Raw genomic sequence first — 19,474 nt, 5'->3', positions numbered from 1 at the left:
GGGCTCCCTGCTCAGCAGGGAGTCTGCTTCTCCCTCTGACCCTCCCCCCTCTCATGTGCTCTCTCTCTCTCTCTCATTCTCGCTCTCTCAAATAAATAAATAAAATCTTAAAAAAAAAAAAAGCAGGCCAGTCTCCTAAATATTCCAGCTGAACAGGCTGATGATGGGAAATGCCCCCAGTGACACATGTACTGTAATGTCTCAATTCCTAGACCGTGCTATTGTTTCGTCTTTTATTTTTTTAAAAAAATAGTTTATTTACTTATTTGAGAGAGAGAATGGGTACAGAGGGAGTGGGAGAGGGAGAAGCAGACTCCCCACTGAGCAGGGAGCCCAATGCGGGACTCAACCCCAGGACCCTGAGATCACGACCTGAGCTGAAGGCAGATGCCCAACCAACTGAGCCATGCAGGCACCCTGTATGGTTCTTTAAAAAGCTAAATTGGATAATGTCATTCCTCTGCTCCAAAACTGTCCAAAAAAAAAAAAAGGTATAGGCAAAATAAACAAACTTTGCAATGGCTAGCACCTCACTCAGAGTAGAAGCCAAAGTCCTTACAAAGGCCTGCAAGGCCCTGCATGATCTGGTCTCCACTTACCTCTCAAACCTCGTGTCCCAGCCCCTCTGCCTCTCGCTCGCTCTGCTCCAGCCACGCTGGCCCTTGAGCTGATCTGCCAGCTCAGCCACCACGTTCCTACCTCAGGGGCTTCGCCCTGCTGCTCTCTGCCAGAAGCACGCTTCTCGCAGACGACTGCATGCTTCCTTTTCTCACTTTATTCCCATCTCTGTTCCCTTAGCATCCCTCAGAGAAACCCTCTTCAATCCATCTATATAAAATAGCACCCCAGAACTTTCAAGCCCATACCCTACTTTTTCCCCCTAACAGGTATTGCCGGCCAACATGTATTTGTTCCTTTACTCTGTGTCTACCCCCTCTAGAATTTTAATCTCCCAAAGAAAAATACCTTCGCTCTTTCTGGTCACTGTCACATTGCTAAAACAGAGCCTGATATACAGTAGGTAAATAAATATTTGTTAGTGGAAGAAATGAATGAGTAGCTTTCACTGAGACACAAAACAAAGATTATAAAAAAAACCAAAGAGGGCAGCTGGGTGGCTCAGTCGTTAAGCGTCTGCCTTCGGCTGAGGTCATGATCCCAGGGTCCTGGGATTGAGCCCCGCGTCGGTCTCCCTGCTCTGTGGGGAGCTTGCTTCTTCCCACTCCCTCTCCCTCTGTGTGTGCTTTCTCTCTCTCTCTCTCTCTCTCTCAAATAAAAATAAATAAATAAATCTTAAAAAAAAACCACACAAAACAGCAGGGGAGAGTGGAATGGGCAGACGTTTGAAAAGGCATCTTCACAGAAAATGAAGACACAAAGGATTTGTAAATGTCCAGCAAGATGTTGGGCTTCACTCATAATAAAAGAAACACAGATTCAAACTTCTATGAGTCACCTTCTTTCACCTGTGGGATTGGCAAAGATCAAAAAGCTTGTTAGTTCTCCGGTTAGCAAGGGTGTGGGGAAACAGGTCCTCTCCTACGTTCTTGGTGAGAGTGAGAACTGGCAATTGGCATGAGGTTTGTGCAGGACAATTTAGCGTCTAAATTTTGAGCGCCTATGTTCTTCGACTCAGCAATTCTCTGCCTAGAAATTTATCCTGCAGGTTTATTTGCTCAGGTATACAAAGAGGTGGGTAGGCACTGCAGCACTCCCTGTTCTAGTAAAAGACTGGAAAGAACATGAATGTCCACTAATGGAGATTGGTTAAATATATTATGGTATAGCCTTACAAAGGAATGCTATAACCTGCAAGAGATAGTTACTCGAGAAAAACAGCATACAGAACAGTGTGTAATATGTAAATAGTTGTTTGAAAGAAGAAAAAAAGAACTGTTCTGGAGACACAAACAAGAAATCAACATGGTATCTCTGAAAAGCTGAAATGGAGCAAGGCAGGAGTCATCAGGGGAAGGAAGGAGACTTTTTACTCCGCCTCCTTTTTAAAAAGAATTAAAAAATATAAATAAAATATTTTAAAAAGTAAAAAAATAAATTTTTAAAAATAACTTTTATTTAAGTCATCTCTACACCCCATGTGGGGCTCAAACTCATGACCCCAAGATCAAGAGTCGCATGTTCTTCTGACTGAGCCAGCCAGGTGCCCCCCCCGATTCTACCTTCTTTTATAAGCTACAAACTTTTTATGTTAATTACACTGGCAGTTTTTAACTTTTAAGAACAGATAATACATGCACATGAGACAAAAACCAAAAGATACAAAAGGGTAAACAGAAAAAAAATCAGCTTCTGCAAAAAAAAAAAAAAAAGCAAAATAAAACCCCACAATGAAAGGGACACAGGAGCCAAATGAAAACCGGGGAGTAATAAATAAAAGAGTACTGCGGTATAACCTAAAGAAGAAAAGAAATATCCATGAATCCATCCTAATATAAATAAATGATTGAATAAATAAATAAAGTGTGAAGAGACACATTTCCTAAACAGAATTCCAAGTAATTTATGTAGATACTCCACCCTCAAGGAGGTGGAGCATAATTTCCCAATTCCCACAGTCTGGGCTGCAGAATGACTTCCTTCCAAAGAGTAGAATATGCAAAAAAGGGGGAAAGAGTAATTTTGCAGTGGAAACTGACAGGAACTGCCTCAGCCACAAGGATGGATCATCTTGAAGGCATGTACCACTGACTCAATGTGATGAAAACAGCACTTTACCTCTGCTTCCTCCCCAAACCCATAACTCTAGTCTAAGAAAAACTATAGCCTAAGAAAAACAACGTATGAATCCCAAATAAGGGACATTTTCTAAAATACCTGACCAATACTCCTCAAAACTCAAGATCATCAAAAACAGAGAAAGTCTAGAAAACTCATGGTCAAAAGGAGCCTAAGGAGACATGATGACAACGTAATGTGGTGTCCTTGTGGGATCCTGGAACAGGCAAAGGACATTAGGTAAAACTGGGGGCACCTGGGTGATGCAGTCCGTTAAGCGTCCGACTCTTTTTTTTTTTGACTCTTGGTTATTGGCTCAGGTCATGATCTCCAGGTCGGTCTTGCTCAGCGCAGAGGCTGCTTGAGATTTTCTCTCCCTCTGCCCTTCCTGCTGGTGCAATCTCCCTCTCTTTCTCTCTCAAATAAATAAATCTTAAAAAAAAAACAACAACAAGGAAATCTGAATAAAGTTGGACTTAAGTCAATAATGCACCAATACTGATTGATGAATTGTAACAAATGTGAGATGTTAATAGGTGTTAATATAGGAAACTGAGTTCGGGGCATATAGGAAGTCTCTGTACTCGCTTACTATCTTTGCCAATTTTTTTGTATATTTAAAGCTGTTTTCGTTTGTTTTTTTTTTAAGATTTTATTTATTTGAGAGAGGGAGAGCATAGAGGGAGAGCGAGAGGGAGAAGCAGCCTCCCCGCTGAGCAGAGAGCCCCGATGAAGGGCGCGATCCCAGGACCCTAAGACCATGACCCAAGCTGAAGGCAGATGCCCAAGCGATTGAGCCACCCAGGTGCCCCTCTAAAGCTGTTTTAACAATAATCAAGTTTATTTTTTTAATCTCCTCCCCAAATGTGTATGTCTCCTTTCTTCTCCTAACTCCATGCCTCATATAAAGTTCTCTGAACTTCAACCTACCTATTTTGAAATAGGGGACCTGTTTATAGTCTTTCCCGCTGCAATCAGTAACAACACTCTCATTTGGTGAATGTCCACTGTGTACTCAATTCTGTGCTCAGTACCCTCTACCTGCATGTAACTATCACAATGAACCTGTGGGCTGGGATTGTCATTTTCTTTGAAAAGCGGAAGCAGGCTAAAGACCAAAGTCTCAGAGCTAGTTGGTGGAGGCGAACTCAAACTCTGGTCTGTCAGATGAAGGCGGCTCTAAACCTGTGTTCTTCACTGGCTCAGACTTCTGCCCCTATGATAGATGCTCCTCACCTCAAAGTCTGTTTTGAAAAATGTGCCTTCCCAATAAACTTCATGTAAGTAAGCCATTCTCCTTAACTGAGCTCTAAGATCTGCTTCTTGGAGTTTCAAACCAGAAAGGTATTACCTAGGGCGCCTGGGTGGCTCAGTCAGTTAAGCGTCTTGGTTTCGGCTCAGGTCATCTCAGGGTTGTGGGATCCAGCCCCCTCCCCCACCACCATCAGGCTCTGTGCTCACCCGAGTCAGCTTGCCCCCTCCCTCTGCTCTTACCGCCCCCCACCCCCCGCAGGCACTCTCTCTCCCCGCCCTCAAAATAAATAAAATCTTTTTTAAAGAAACAACTTAAATGTCCATCAACTGAAGAATGGATAAACACAATGTGGTACATCCATATAATGGAGTATTGTTTGGCAATAAAAAGGAATGCTTATCATGCTAAGTGAAAGAAGCCAGTCATAAAAGACGGGGTGAATTTTATCTCAGTGAAGTTGTTTAAAAACCCTCCATTTTAGGAGCACCTCTCCATTTGCTAGATGGGGTGCCGCCCAATCCATGAATCATTTAATAGAGTCAATTAGATCTTCAAATTAAAAAAAAAAACACCCTGTCCATTCTACAAATAAACCATGGCTCGGAAATAAGCACACTGCTTAAGATTACACAGCTACACTTCTGAGTTCATTCAAAACAACAACAACAAAAAAATGCATTTCCAAATAGCAGCCTCATCATGGTGAAACGATTTTGGTTTTGTTTTGCCTTTCCCTGGCATTCAGTCCTTCTGGATTCCTCTTTTACCTCTGAGGAGCTCCTGAGTTCAGATCAGATCATGCAAAGATGGGTCAATGAAGCCTAGTGGTTCTAAGGACAGGTCCCAAAAAGGTAGCCCTGGGGAGTCGTGCCCTTCACCCTCCTTGTCTTTTGGAAGCATGTGCTGTTACTCCTCCTAGGACCGGCGCCTAAGCTCCAGGAGAGCTGGGGTTTTTTTTGTTTTGTTTACCTCTGTATCCCCAGCCACGACGTCAGTGGCTGGGGTGATCAAAAGAACAGTGGTAGAAAGAATACAACGCAGTTCCGACCGTGAATCAAGTGAAGTAAGAGGGAGCTTAGTTCCGACCGTGAATCAAGTGAAGTAAGAGGGAGCTTTCTGACTTGGGTGCTGATAAGAGAGATGGAAGTGGGTCGGGCTAGGGGATACAGCATCTGATCTGGGAGACGACTGGGTATCTAAGTTACTTTTGGGGGGTCTAGGAGACGTTGGGCATACGTATCCAGGAGGTATTCTTCTGAGAGTTCCACATTCAAATGTGTACGGGGACCAGGGAGGTACCTCAGTAGTGACGACGACTCCTTCCTAAACAAGTGTGGAGGAGACAGTGGCGATCTGGAGAGATCATGCCCCATCTCAAGGGGGCAGCCACAGAGAAAGCAGGTATAGTGTCAACAGATTTTTAGATTTTTCTTAAGAAGTTGAAAACAAGGACTGCCATGTCTTTCTGGTCAACTCTTTCTGATTTCTGTTTGTAACAGTCAAGGCTTGAGCCTTCCCTAGAGGCCTTGGGCATGTGGAGCAGAGAACGTTGGCGGCCATCTTCCTTAAGGTGATGCGTACAGTGGAACAGGACAATTCCGGGCGGCTTGGGTGGGAGCCAGCCTCTCTAGCTCAGTTTAGTCACTTGGTTTTTAATGACCGCATCAAAAAATAACGTTAAGTGTAAAAAGGTAGTTGCAAAATCATACATCTCACAGGATCCCATCTTTTTCACAGTATTTGAAGCATACAGCTAGAAAAATAACTAGAGGAAGATATATTCCTGACAATTAGTAGTGGTCACCTCTGAGGGGTGAGATTCTAAGGCACTTTCCCCTTGTGCTATGTATTTGTATTCATTTCATAGTGATCATATATAAGAGAAAAACCAATAGTTTCTAAAAAAAAAAAAACCTGTACATCTTTTCTAACAGAACTATGCATGTACACACGTGTAGATAAACACACAAAAATGGGCCTGAAGAGCACAGACCAAACGACTGAGTGGTTACCTCAGGAAAGGCACAAAGCTTAGCATGGGTTGGCAGGTAAACGGGAAATTTAGTTTTGCTATTCTTCTGTATTGTTTGAATCCTGCATAATATGTACGGGTTGTAGAAACTGAAAAGCTTCAATGCCCAATGCTCCAATCCAACCATCCACAAGTAAAAGAACAGCTCTCCCAGGTGGGAGGGAGAGCGAACCTTCATCAGGACAGGCCTAGTATTGTCCTCCCTCATCCCTCCCTGACCCGGTACCCCCCCCACCCCCAGATGACCCACACACACTGAAAGAGCAGCCAAGGGGCCTCATTGTAACACTCGTTTTTATATAAATATCCGCAAGTCATGTTACAGAATAAGCCCCAGCGGGGAAAAAAAGTCAACGTTACGTTTCTGTTAAACTGAGCCCTGCCTTCTAGGTCGGGCCCCAGCCTGGGGGTGCCTGCTGCTTTGGGAAGGCTGGGGCTGCCGCTGAGAGGCTGCTGAAGGAGCTGCCTGTGTGGCCCGCCCCCGGGCCGACCCCCTTCTTTGGTGTGTGGTACATGGTGACCTTCTCTGCCCGCCTCCCCAGCCTAGGGCAGGGTTCTGGGGAACAGGGTTCTGGAGGGCAGGGCCCAGGAGTCCTGGGGGCACTTGGAAATGGAGTAGGGGGAACTGAGCCACTAAGAGGCTGAAGCTTAGAGATTGAGCCTTTTGGGGGTGGTGGCACACAGAGGTAACAGGAACAAGTGGGGGGGTGGGGGGCGGACCTGGGCTGTCAGCCAAGCAGGAAGCATCTGCCCTTCTTTCCAGCCTAGGTACCCAGGTCCCTTCCCGAGTTGCTCTGTCTCCTGCTGACTCCATATTCCCAGGGATAAAAGCCCTGGGTTCCGGCCTGTCCCCTCCCAGCTCTTCCCTCTACAATCCCCCCTCCCCCCACAGAGAGGCCAGAGGCTAGGAACACAGCACCAGTCTGAGGATTTAATTAACCAGGAAGGGGGATTATTGGGAGGGGCACCCCTGTAAAAATGTACAAAAGGTCTGGGGGGCTATGTGGAAGGGGAGATAAATATGTACATGGAACCCCCCTTCCGTTAGCCCCTCCTCCCCCAGCCCTGAGAGGGCATGAGGACTTGGGTGGTAGGTGAAGGGGAGGGGGGCACTTTGGCCTCTGGCTTAGTGAGCCCTTGGGGAGGCAGGCCAAGGGCCTAGGGGCCCTCAGAGGGGGGGATGGTGTACCTCAGGAGATCACGAGCTATGACCTCTGACATGACCCCCACTCTCACCTCTCATGTACACACACACACACACACACACACACACACACACACCTCTCTCTAGAGGCTTGTGACCTCTGCCCTCCCGGTGACCCCAAGGTCCATCTGATAGCTTGGTCTTGTGGGGGTGGGGGCTTCTGCTCCCAGGTTCCATGACCTCAGAGGTGGCTGGTGAGGTCGTGACCTTTGCCCTCCAGCCCTGGCTTGAAACCTCAGCTCTAGGACCTTGTCAAAAGGAAAGGGGGAACGGAGCTTTGCCCCCTCCCCCGTCCCTCCCCTCCCCTCACCTGTCAGCCCGGGCTGGGCCAGGGGCCCTCGGTGGGGAACTAGGCCGGGGGGCGGGCACCAGTGGAGGTGGTGCGCCCAGAAGGGCTCCTGGGGGTGTCTTGCTGAGAAGGTGAGGGGTTCCCGGGGCCGCGGTGGGCGGCGGTGGCGGCGGTGGCGGCGGGGGCGCCAAGCGGCTGTACAGCAGGGGGTGGGCCGGCTCCAGACCGTAGAGGCGGGCGGCCGCCACGGCCCCGGGGCCCGTCAGCTCCTCACCGGCCTCATAGAAACGGGGCGGCCTGGCCAGGCGAGGCGGCCCTGCCAACCAGGTGGGCTCCAGGAAGCCAGCGCAGCGCTCGGGGGGGCTGGGGCCCAGAAAGGGGGGCGGCCGCGGCCTCTCGAACAGCAGGTGAAGGCCCTGGGGCCCGGCCGTGGCGGCGGCGGCGGCGGCGGCGGCGGCGGCAGCGGCGGCGGCGGCAGCGGCGGCGGCGGCAGCGGCGGCCTCCTCCTTCCGCTCTTCCTTTACCCGCACGGACTCCTTGGCCGGCCGGGCCCCTTCCTCGCCAGCCCGGGCCTTGGGAGTAGCGGGAGAAACGCGGAGCTGGGGCCGTGAGAAGGGGAGGTCCCTGGGGAGAGAAGAGAGGTCCTCCAGCGGTGGGCGCCGGCCGGCGGGCGGCCAGGCGGCCGGGCGGCCGGGGCGGGCGGGGCGGGCAAGCACACCTGTCTTTCTCCTCCTTGGGGAGAGAGGGCTCCCTCCGCTCCACAGGCCGCTCCTTGTCTGAGCCTGGTGTCCGGGCGGCCTCAGGGGGCCGGACCCAGGCAGGAAAGGCCAGAGGACTGCGGTGCAGGCGGCCCCATGGGTCTGGGGGGGAGGCGAAGGCTGGTGGGGCCCCTGGGCTTTCTTTCTGGGCAAACACGGCGCCGGAGTCTGGACAGAGGGGGGGAAGGAGAGAGTGACAGGAGCCGCGAGGAGGCGGCGGCCGCCCCACTCGGGGACCCCACCCCCCTACCCCCCAGCCGCCCGCCCGCCCGGCCCCGCCCGGCCCCGCCCGGCCCCGCCCGGCCCCGCCCGCACTCACTGAATGTAGGGCTGCCCAGGCCTCCAAAGGCCCCGTTGGAGAGGGCAGCCAAGGAGGCGAAGCTTGTGGGACGCCCAAAGGGATCTGTGGGAGGAAAGGGGGATGGTCAGAGCCCTGGGCTGCCGGCTCTGAGCAGGCACCAAGGCACCAAGACCGGCAGGGAAGAGCCAGCTCCGGAGCAAGGCCCCGGAGCCCCACCGGCCGCCTGGTCTTGGTCGTAACAACAGGGTGCTGAGCGCTCCCTTGGGCCTCGCAAGACACTGAGCTGTGACGCGCACGGTGTCGTTTAACCTCACAAACCGACAAGCCCCATGGGGCAGACAGGACCGCTCCCACTTAAAGATGACGAAACAGGCTCAGAGAGGTGAAGTGACTTGCCAACGGTCAGTCATCTAACCAGGAAGTGGTACCCCCCAAGCCAGGGCCTCTGTGACTCCAGAGATCAAGCTCTAACCCCACAATCCCCCACACCAGCCACCCAGACCAGCTCTACAGCAAGCCATCTGCCTGAAGATCCCCGCCGGCTTCCGCCCACCTGACATGCAGGGCCCTTCCCGACCTGACCCTAATCTCATGCCTGTAGCCAGTCAGAACGACTAACTTATTTATTCTACTACGGGAACAGCTCACACTTCCTTCTTCCAGGAACACCTTTCCCTACGCCATCAGGCTCCATGTCCTCCTGCTGACCCAGACCCCGGTGAAATCTCCCTGCAAAGCCCACTGAGACTGCTAGGAGCCGGAGCCGGTGCCGACGTTCCGCCTGGGCCCGCACAGCCTTCCTCCAGCCTCCTCGCCCAGGTGGCACACTACTCCCAGCACTGGCTAGTTCAGAGAGCATCTGAGCCGGCAGAGCCTGGCAGTCTCTCTGCCCTGCCCTATCCCATTTCATAGGTGAGGAGATCAAGGCTCAGAGGGGTTAGAGTAACTCGTCCAAGGTCACAAACCAAGTGGCACCAGGCCTACCCCCATTCCAGCTGCCTCTCTGGCCTAATTTCCATCCCCAGCTTGAGAACGCCTGAAAGTCAGGGACCAGGCTGGGGTTGCCCAACGTGCCCTTGGCTCTTACCAATGTGGGTGCTGGGGCTCAGAAAGGGTCCGTGGGCCCCGGGAGCTGCCGTGAAAGGGTTGGCTGCAGCGTGGACGGCACCTGGGGCAGAGAGGTGGGAGATTCTGATGAGGCTGAGTGGGCGCAAGGTGGGCCTTGGGCTAGAGACAGGGAACCTCAAGCCCCAAGAGGGCTGGCCAGACTCACCAGTCGCAGTGAAGAGGGAGGCGGCCGGGTGGGAGAGCTCCTGCCCAGGGGGCAGGGCCCCATAGGGCCCCGGAAGGCAGGGCAGGAGGTCGTTCCGAAAGTCAAGCTTGTGGGAGTCGCCCTGCATGGGACAGGGAGAGGGGTGGTGAGTGAGGAGCCAAGGGAGGTCCCGCTCTTGCTCTTCCACCCCTAGGTCCCCTCCAAGGGCTGGCTGGAGCCGAGATGGGGCTTGGGTGCCTAGCCTCCGCCTCTCTCAGCGCCTTCTCGGACCATCCCCCCTAGTTAGCCAGAGAACCTAGTGCTAACTTTACTGCGAAAGAACTCAGGCAGTGACCAGGGACAGGAGGGGATGTTTCTGGCCAAGATTCGGCCAAAGGCAGATGCCCAAGGCTCAGGCCAGCCCACTCGCCCCAGCCCTCCAGCCCCAGTACCTTCATCTTTTCCTGGTGTCTCAGGATCATGTAAGCCACGCGCACGTGCATGGCACACCACTTCCCTGGTTTCTGCCGCCCCAGAAGAATAACCAAAGGGAAAGGGAAGGAAAGAACGTTCACTCATCACCCACTCCAGGCCTGGTCCTCAGCCCAGCCTTTCCACACAACATCCCCATTCATCATCCCTACAACTGAGGGATGACTAGGTTCATTTCATGGCCTAGGAAACTGAGGCTCAGAGAGAGAAACTGTCTTGCCCAAGGTCCCATAGCCAGTTACGTCGGAACCCAGGTCTGTGGCATATAAGCCTTGCCCTTTCTGCTGTTCCACATCTGGCTGCCTCCATGTCTTGGGCTTCTCGCTCATTCCCAAGCAAGACCCGCCCTCAACCAAACACCCTGACACCAGCCCCCAGCCTCATGCAGTCTGAGGTCCTCACCAAACTCACCCTCAAAGGTGGCCGGAAATGGTCGGGGATCTGGGGATGGCAAAGCAAGAGATTGGTGGCGATTCAGACCTGTTTACTGTCCTGGGCACCTCATCTCCATAGTCCCTAATCCCCACCCAAACACTGGAGACCTTGCGTGGCTCCCTCACGCCTTTCCCGCTCCTGTTAAGACTCCTCTCCCCATCTCTCCCACTCTGGGCATTTCCCTTCCAGCACTAAGTTCCTGAATCAGACCCCAAGGATGTGCCCTGCTTGGAAGACTGGGGAATGGGTTAGCGGGCAGGCAGGACAGGTTTCTCAACCAGAGAAACTCTCCTATTAACAGCTTTATGTCATGAGGCTCTACTTAAAATTTCTTTAGAAAAAAACCTTTACTGCCGCTAGAAGACCCTGCAAGGTATCTGGTCTAGTCTCTCCTTTAGGAAACACATCCTGTGCTTTTCCCGATGTTCCCAGAGCCACGGGCTCGAAAGCTGCTCCCTGTGCCACTTCACAAAGGGGCAGCTTATCTTTTCATTGTTTTACGGACAGGACTTCCTGGTATGATGTCATTTGAGGAAAAAAAAAAAAAAGATTTTTGTGACTTAAAAAATTTGAACCACTCCCACAAAAACCACTGTCCCAGTAATCTTATTTCTGGGGCAACTTCATGAAATTCCTATTCCTCGTGCCTGGGAAACCTTGTCATCTACAGCCATTCCCTCTCATCAGATTCTCAGAGATACCCCTGATCGTACATTAAAGGCAACAATCAGTGGTTTGCTCTCAATCAACCCTGCTCTCCCTCAACAGATACTCTAGTTCCCCCAGGACCTGCCTTGGCCCCCCTCACCTGTGTCCCCTTTTGGGGAAGCCCGCTTGGCACTGGCCCCAGTCGTGGTGGCAGCTCGGGGTTCGTGCTCTGGGAAAGGGGAGGGATCAGTCAGGAGAGCTGGCACCAGGCATAAAAGGGGTCTGGAACCAAGGCTGGGGGCTGGGACAGGGAGGGAGGATGGCTCTGAAGAAAGCTCGTCCACAGGGGGAGGGCAGAACAGGCATGGCTTTGGGAAATGGAAGGAGGTATGTGGATCTGGGGGGCAGGGAGGCGGGGTGTGGTGTCTGGGTTTGTAGGGGGTGGGAGGTGGTGGTGTTTGGATTGGGAGCTCACCTTGGGCTGGAAGGCCCCCTGCAGGGAGCCAAAGGAGACAGCCGGCGGGAGGCCCGGAGGTAGGCCGGGCACTGCGGGAGGGAAGGCCGAGTACGGCTGCGGAGAGAAGGGGACTAGTCCAAGCCGGGGGTGGAGGTGCAGCCCCCGTCTGGTCTGCCCATCAGTCCTCGGGCCTCCACCCTAAAACCCCCCAGGGAGCTCTCCCAGGCTCAAGGCTCTTGCTTTTGAAGCTGAAGACTGGACCCCAACAGTCAGGGCCACCACACACCCTGATGCGTCTGTGCCCACACGCCACACCACACCACACACCACACCACACCACACCCACCCATACACACACACACACACACTCACATTATGCCGGAAAAGGCCTTCCATCTTTCCTGGATATTTCTCAAACTAGGGAAGAGAAGGGAAGAGTAAGCTGCCAGCCAGGGACCCAGGACCTTCCCCTGGAAGCCACACCCTCCCCCCAAGTCTCCGGGCCTCATCACTGGCCCAGTGAGGAGCTCACCATGTGGGGGCCGTGGGGTGGCAGCAGGCCCGGGGGATAAGGGGTGAAGTGCTGGTGGGTGTGCTGGTGGGTGTGCTGGTGCTGGTGGTTGTGCTGGTGGAACTGGAAGGCCAGGGGCCGGGCCGAGCCCCCTGCCCCCACCACCTCGGGGCCACCCTGGGCATTCAGGTAGCGAGAGTTCAGGTCCTGGCCGATCAGGTCCTGCTCTGTGGGAGGGGAGGGGGGAGAAGGCTTTAACGTCTGGTGCCACCAGGTCAGCCTCCTTGGGCCCGGGGGGTGGGGTGGGGGGACCGGCCTTCCCTTCTGGCCTTGAGCCACTCCCTCCTCAAGCCCTGATATCTGTTGAGGTCCAGATGCCCCAAAGCCGACTGGGCCCAAGCCCGGGGCCATGGCCGCCGCCGCCCCCCCACCGCGTCCCCCCCCCGGCCCCCAACCCCGGCCAGGACCCCACACTCACCAGAAAGGGCGTTAGCAGCTGAGGCCCCAGGGTGCCCTGGCACCTGCAGCAGGGGTGGGGGTGGGGGCAGGGCGGGGCCAGGGGAGAACAAGGAGGGGTGGTGGGGGGGTGGGGGGGGCCGCAGCCCGGGGGGGGGGAAGCTGTGGGTGGACAAAGGCAGGGGCAGTGAGGGCGTCGGGGGCCGGTGGGTGAGCTGCGCGGACGAGGAGGAGGCAGATGAGGAGGAAGAGGACGAAGAGGATGATGAGGGGGGAGGCGGAGCCACGGGAGGGGCCAGGGCCTTGGGGGGCGGCCGTGAAGAGCTGGGGAGAGAAGTGGGGAGATGAGTGAGGGGCTGGGAGGTGCCAGCTCTGACGGGGGGGGGGATCAGCAGCCTAGGCGATACCTTGACCCTGGCGCTCCAACGTGGAAGGTGGTGGAACCCGGCCCCCAGGGCCGCCCACCCCCCCCCCCCCCCCCCCCCCCCCCGCCGCCGCCCCTCCTCCCCCAGGGAGCCCATCCTCACACTGAGGTACCCCCCCACACCTGGCAACCCCCCCCTCTCTCTCTCTCTCTCCCTCTCTCTAGGTCTCTTCCACACAGCTGCCTCGGACGTCTCCGGCCACAGGACATGCCCTTTCCTGCCTCAACCGCAGCACAAAACACGTCACTCACTTTGACACTTCATTACAACAGGCCACCTGGGTTCCCGCCCTAAGACAGTGGAAGCAGCACCTCACGGGCCTGGCCTAGGAGTCAGACGACCTCAATTCCAGGCCTGTCTTGCCAGTAACACCCTGGGTGACCTTGAGCAAGTCACTGCCCCTCTCTGAGCCTTAGTTTTCTCAAGAACAAGAAAAAGGACGGTAACGATGACGATACTAGAAACAGCACCGATGATAGTAACGTATCAGTGACTCTTACCCTTTAGCGAGCACTTACTGTAGGCCAAGTGCTGGCACCCGCTTTACATGCTAATCCAAATCTCCACCATGTCACACCACCTTCCCAACGGCTGCCGCATCCACGTAACCACTTGTACCGTTTACTTCTTTCACTTAACTCGGTTTCTTGCTTTTTTACTTAGCCTCACCCAAGCAACACATGTGAAATCAAAGGGTTGAGGTACTAACCGTGTTTTTCTAAAGCTCGTTTAACAGCTAAAAAAAACTTGCCCCCGTAACAGCTGAAATGATCTCGCATGTTGGTAATGATGCACGTACACACTTTGGGAAACACTGAATGAACTCGTCATTGATCCTCGCAATAGCTTTACCAAGATAAAGATACCGTTACCATTTCTTTTTTTACAGAAAGAGAAAATTGAGGCTGAGAGAGATTAAGTGGCTTGTCAAAAATCACACAGCCACTAAGCAAGTGGCGGATTAAGTATTTGAAACCAGGTCTGACTAACACCAAAGCCAGCACCCTTAATCATGTCAGCATTTCCCAAAGTATGTTCTGAAGAACACTATTCCTAACAGATGTGTCTTGCAAAAAGGTCTACACCAGCACATACAGTTGGGAATCGGCACCAAGTGGACTCCCCTGCACGGGAATGCCGGGTGAAACGGTTCTGCCAAGTCCTGTCAGCAAGTAATCACTTGACGGTTCTTTCACCCAGTGTCTCTCAAGCTTTTCAGCCTCTGAATCCCTTTTACAAGTCACATCCCGCAGGTACCATCCCATGTCCCAGCCACAGAATGCAGGGGTTGGCGCCCAAGTGGCCAGGTCCTTGCAGACCAGACCAAACCCCGGACCACCCACCTGCCAGTGCTGAGGTCCAGGCTGCTGCCGTAGGGAGAAGTGCGGAGGCCGAAGGGCGAGACCCGGAGCTGCAGCTGGGGCTGTGGGGGGGGTGGCAGACTGGGGGCGGCCGGCAGGGCTGCAGGGGGTGAGACAGGAGGCCGAGGGGCCGGTGGAGGCGGTGGTTCCTTCGGGGGGAAAGGCACTAGCAGCGGGTCGGGCCCTGGGGGCTGTTCCTGGCTCCGCTCCAGGCCCGACACTTTAGGGACTACGGAGAGTTTTGCTTCACAGTTCCCATTGAAGGCGCCGTGGGGGCCCGAGGCTGGGAGGAAAGCACAGCAGACTTACTCAGCTGAGGCCCACACTCCCCCAATTTCCCTCCCTCGTCTCCAGCCCCAGCCCTTGAGACCAACCTTTGCTGGTTGAGACAGTAAAGGATGGGTCGAGGTCATCATCGGAGACCTGGGGAAGAAGGGCAGGGACAGGGTCAGGTTCTGGTCAAGCGAGGCCCTCACCCAGGAAGACTAACAGCCCCCAGAGCCTGCTAGGAAGCGGCAGTGGGGGCAAGTCTATTCCATCAGCTTAGCTGAAATCCAGCAAAGACTGTGGGCTTCAGGGCGCCTATGCTTGGGAAGAGGGGTAGGAGAGCTGAGCCTGAGAATTTGATAGGCCAGGAGGACTGAACTGAGGTGGCACTTACGTTGCAGAGAAGTAGGCACATCAAAGCCAAAATGTCAGGTATCGCTAAGTGCTGGCCCATATGACTACCTGACTTACAGATTTGTTTGGCTCATAAGTGTCAGCAAAAACCTTTTAAACTAATTGCTGATATTTACAAACCCAGGAATTGCTCACAAACACTCAGACTTGCAGGTTCCCTTAAGAATTGGCTCCTCTTCTTGCATGGCAACACTTAGCTAGAACTAGACAGTGGTCACCTCCTTTAGACAGACAAGAACTCTGGTTCACCACAGTCCCTGTCCAACCAACTTTTTAAACTAAAACAAGACACACATCAGGGAATACAAATTTAGTTGTTACAGGGGTAGAGCATGAGCTGCTAGAACACGTTATTCCAAAACAAGCAAATCTGACCTAACGATAAACCGAAATACAACTTTCTAAGACACGTTCTTACACTGACCACATGGTTTGGTGTCCTCGCTGCCATAACCGTGGTCTCTGCTCAGACTCTAATCTGTGAGAGCAGACTAACGCAAGCAGGAATGACCAGCTCAGTTCGACAGCCACCTGAATTTCTGTGGAGAACCACTGGTATCTCCAAGGGCTTTGGAAAAGATGGTACACCAAGGCACGGGCTTTCTATTCTTTGGTCAACTGGCTCTAGTTACCAAAAAAAAAAAAAAAAAAAAAGTCTTTTACCCATTCGATCTGCCCACCCTCCCACTCCCCAATCCAGTCATGGCTCAACCTAACCTATGTTCCCCACTGAAGGGGAGGCTCTGTCTGCTGCACGTAGGAGACCCCTAAACAGGACTTCACTTTACAAATTACAACATTGCCCACCCAACAAGTTCTAGCCCTACTCACCCTCTCGTCCAGATCGCTTTCTGCATCACACTGGGGAAAAGGAAAGACAGGTGTCACAAGAGGGAAGAAGAGTGGGGCCCAAGGGAGAGAGGGGACTTTCAGAGAGGAATTGAGAGGGGAGGGGCCCGTACAGGTGGAGAGCACTTACTATGTATCCAGCTTCCAGAGAATGACGGGAGGAGGCCTGAGAAAGACCAGAGTCCAGACATAAGGAAGGCTGACTGGCGAGGCCTTTGGATAAAGTCTAAACTCTCTAGCAAGGAACTCAAGGCCCCTCACGACACACTCTCAATCTCTCTCTAGCTGCTTCTGCTATGGCTCACCCCTGTTCCCAATGCTCTCGCCATTTTCTGAATATATTTTCACATCTCTGTGCTTTTGCTCAAAACAACTTAGCGCGTTTCTCCTCTTAGCAAACTTATGACTATCCTTCAAGGCCTAAGACATCCTAGGGGGCTTTCCCTAACCACAACCCTCCTCCCATCCCCCAGGCAGAATGAGTGGCTTCCTCATGTGGGTTTCTGCAGCATCTCTTCCAGATCTCTGCCTTCTGTAGCTTCTCAGGTTTTGATCTAGGTATTTGCTCAGATTGTTTCTTTCTTGCTAAACTGCTATTGCCTGGAGAGATCTGAGACCGTATCTAATTCATTTAGGATTCCATTAAGTCTAAACATCTCTGATTAATCAACATGTTTGAAATAGACAAGGCCAGCCAAAAGCGGAAAAGTCTGACTGTGGGCATCTCTCTATCAGACCTGGATTGAGGAGTGAGGGCTCAATTTTGCTCTGCCTTCTTCTCTGCTGTTAGAGAATAAAATCACTGTTTATGATGGGCAGTAGCATTGCTGATGGAAAACAAGTCTCTGTGAAGGACATTCTGTCCAGAGTTTTAAATGACAAGGATCTATGACAAGCTCACCTCTTTCCTTCTCCGCTTATTGGGCCATTTTCGGGCCCGATCCCCAGAGGGCCGGCCAGGCTCCCGATCAGAGCTGTCCCCTGGCTCCCCAGTGGCCCCACTGGAACCCCCCCTCTTCCGCTTCCCAGAATGCTTCAGCCGATGTTCCAGTCGCTCTGGGGGCTGAAGAGATGCATCCTTCTGTGGAGGAGGAGGTGGGACTAAAGTAGATGGAGAAAGGCAATCTCCCGACCTCTCTAGGGGTGACCAAGCTACCAAAGTGGCTCTCAGGCCGGGTAACCTGGCTGGTCCCTGGAGACTAACTCTACCTCCTCCCACCCCAGGGTGGGGCAGAGACCTGGCCAGAGGAGCCGGTTGCTCTGGTTTGGGGTGCCAGCATTCCCCCCTCAACTCCACCCACTCCAGGCACCATACTCTTCTCTCCGCCCCTCTGAAGCCCCCAAAGGTCCCCAGCTCCATCAGCCCCCACCTGCAAGGCCTCAAGGCTGGCGAAGCTGGCGATGGCGAAGCCATCGATCAAATCCTCCTCCTCTTCTTCCTCCTCCTCAGGCTCCTCCTCGGCCTCCCCGTCGTCTGCGCCCCCCTCCTCCTCCTCCTCCTCTTCCTCCCCGCGGCTGCCCGAGCCGGCAGGCCGCTTCCGAGCTCGGGGTCGCGGGGGCCGAGGCCTGGGACGGGGCCGCCGTCGTCTCGGGCCTCCGGGCCGCTCTCCGGACGAAGCTGACGACCAAGGCCTGGCGGGCGGTGGCGGCGACGAGGAGGACGAGGAGCCGCGCGGGGCGGCCAACAGGGCCCGGGGCGCATCGCCGCCGGGACCTCGGCGGCGCCGCTGCTCCCGGTCTCGGTCTCGGCGCGAGCAGCGCCGCCGCCGCCGCTCCCCCTCGGCGGCCCAGCCCGGGCCCGGAGCCGCGGCCGCTGCCGTCTCCATGGCGACCGCCCTCAGCGCCGCATCCGGAGGCGGCGGGGCCCGAAGCGGCCTGTCCGCAGGCCCGGGGTCGCAGGCGCGGCGCTGACGGCTGCACAGGGACGAAAAGGCCACGGCTTCCCCTTTAAAGCAGGATCTACTGGCCCCAAGCTTGCCCCAAGGCCAAAGCCCGGGGAGCCGGCGCCGCCCCCGGGGCGACAAGCCCGAGGGCCCCCCCTGTGGGGCCGGCGGGGCCGATAAGGCGAAAACAGGGCGGCCGTCCCTTTAAGGCGAGGCCTCAAGTTGTCCAGCCCCTGACCCCTTTAAGACGACCCGATGGTGTCCAGGCGGCCTAGTGCGGTGGTCGCCCCCTGCCAGGGGTCGAGACAAGTCTCCCCGAGGAAGAGGAAGGGCCACCCCTTTAAAAGGGACCGAAAGCTCGCCCCGAAACGCAGACCTCCCCTTTAAAAGTGTCTCCAGTCCTCCGGCTAAAAGAGGCCACCCCTTTAAGGAGTCCAGGGTCCTCCAAACAGCAGGCCGCCCCTTTAAGGACTCGGGAGTTAAGTTTCTGGTCCTCCACCAAGCGGCCACTTCCCCTTTAAGCTGAGTTTAAAGAACTTCTTGCGTGGAGGAGAAAAGGAGGTGAGAATCCCCACTCGCTCCAGGTCTCCCAACAGCACAGTTCTCAGTTTGTCAGCTTCTGTTCGATGGCTTTCCCTTTAAGGTTGCCGTTGTAGTCGCCGAGTTCACCGGCCACCCCTTTAAGGAGATTTAAAGGGGCCTCCTCCAGGCCCGGCTCTTCCAGCCTCCGCCTCCGGTCGCCATGAAAGGCTGGGGGGGGGGCGGGGCCGCGGGGCCAGCCCTCCAAAGCCCCGGATGTGAGGCAACGGTGACGGGTAGAGCTTCTCTGTCTGCCGACATAAAAGTCTCTTCCTCCTTTCCTCCGTCTCTGCCTGACTTGCGCCGTAAGGGATCCGGAACGGCCGTTGGGAGGCGGGGGAGCTCCAGCGCACCCTCCTGTTGTCTCCTTTGGCGTCTTGAGCCTCTTCTCCGCCAGGACTTCCCTGCCCCTCCTCCCTCTTCCTCCTCAGCCTACGCCTCCTTCCTCTCTGGGCCTCCTCCCACTCTCCGCCCCCTTCCCCTCGCCCTTCCACAGCTTAGTCGTTGATAGGTTGAGAAGTGTACGACAAGGCGAAGGGCGGAGTCAAGCTCCGGGGAGTGGGTAATATGTAACCGCCCTCAAATCTGGGATTGGGTATACGTCAGATTATCCCCGCCCCTCATCGGGTCTTGTGACTCGACTGGTTAGAAGTAGGCGCTTGGGGCGGTCCCCCAGGTGACCCCGCCTCTTCCTGCTCTCTGTTCATTGGTCCGTCTTCAGACAGCGCCGAGACTAAGAGTCGTGATGTAGTGCGCGAGTCCTAGGGGGCCGTTGGCCGCTTGGCGGCGTGTGGCCGCGGAAGGTTCCTCTCGACTACCAGTTACGTCGTCTCCGCCTTTGCGCCGCTTGGCTTAGCCCACAGGCCGCCT

The 19,474-nt window shown here is 54.6% G+C and overlaps 1 protein-coding gene across 3 annotated transcripts; it reads right to left on the bottom strand.

Moving 5' to 3' along the window:
• Nucleotides 1-6,300: 6,300 nt before the first annotated feature.
• On the bottom strand, nucleotides 6,301-19,254 carry FBRS (fibrosin). Of its 3 annotated transcripts, none has more exons than XM_027612747.2 (18): nucleotides 17,513-19,253; nucleotides 17,044-17,223; nucleotides 16,273-16,308; nucleotides 16,125-16,154; nucleotides 14,987-15,035; nucleotides 14,595-14,712; nucleotides 12,849-13,150; nucleotides 12,392-12,597; nucleotides 12,232-12,276; nucleotides 11,878-11,973; nucleotides 11,563-11,631; nucleotides 10,731-10,760; nucleotides 10,280-10,351; nucleotides 9,849-9,969; nucleotides 9,663-9,743; nucleotides 8,594-8,677; nucleotides 8,235-8,442; nucleotides 6,301-8,140 (listed from the first exon to the last, which is right to left on the bottom strand). In XM_027612747.2, exons 1-18 carry the CDS (start codon nucleotides 17,966-17,968, stop codon nucleotides 7,534-7,536), a joined length of 2,790 nt encoding a protein of 929 aa, XP_027468548.1. In that variant the 5' UTR covers nucleotides 17,969-19,253; the 3' UTR covers nucleotides 6,301-7,533. The 3 variants fall into 3 exon arrangements, with proteins under 3 accessions (XP_027468548.1, XP_027468546.1, XP_027468547.1); XM_027612745.2 differs by having other exon boundaries at nucleotides 14,595-14,895; nucleotides 17,513-19,251; XM_027612746.2 differs by lacking the exon at nucleotides 16,273-16,308 and having other exon boundaries at nucleotides 14,595-14,895; nucleotides 17,513-19,254.
• Between the last annotated feature and the right edge of the window lie 220 nt (nucleotides 19,255-19,474).

This window comes from Zalophus californianus, chromosome 10, assembly GCF_009762305.2.
Source record: "Zalophus californianus isolate mZalCal1 chromosome 10, mZalCal1.pri.v2, whole genome shotgun sequence".
NCBI classification, from domain to species: Eukaryota; Metazoa; Chordata; class Mammalia; order Carnivora; family Otariidae; genus Zalophus; species Zalophus californianus.
Note: the sequence above shows the minus strand (reverse complement) of the source record. Positions and strands in the feature narration are given on the sequence as shown.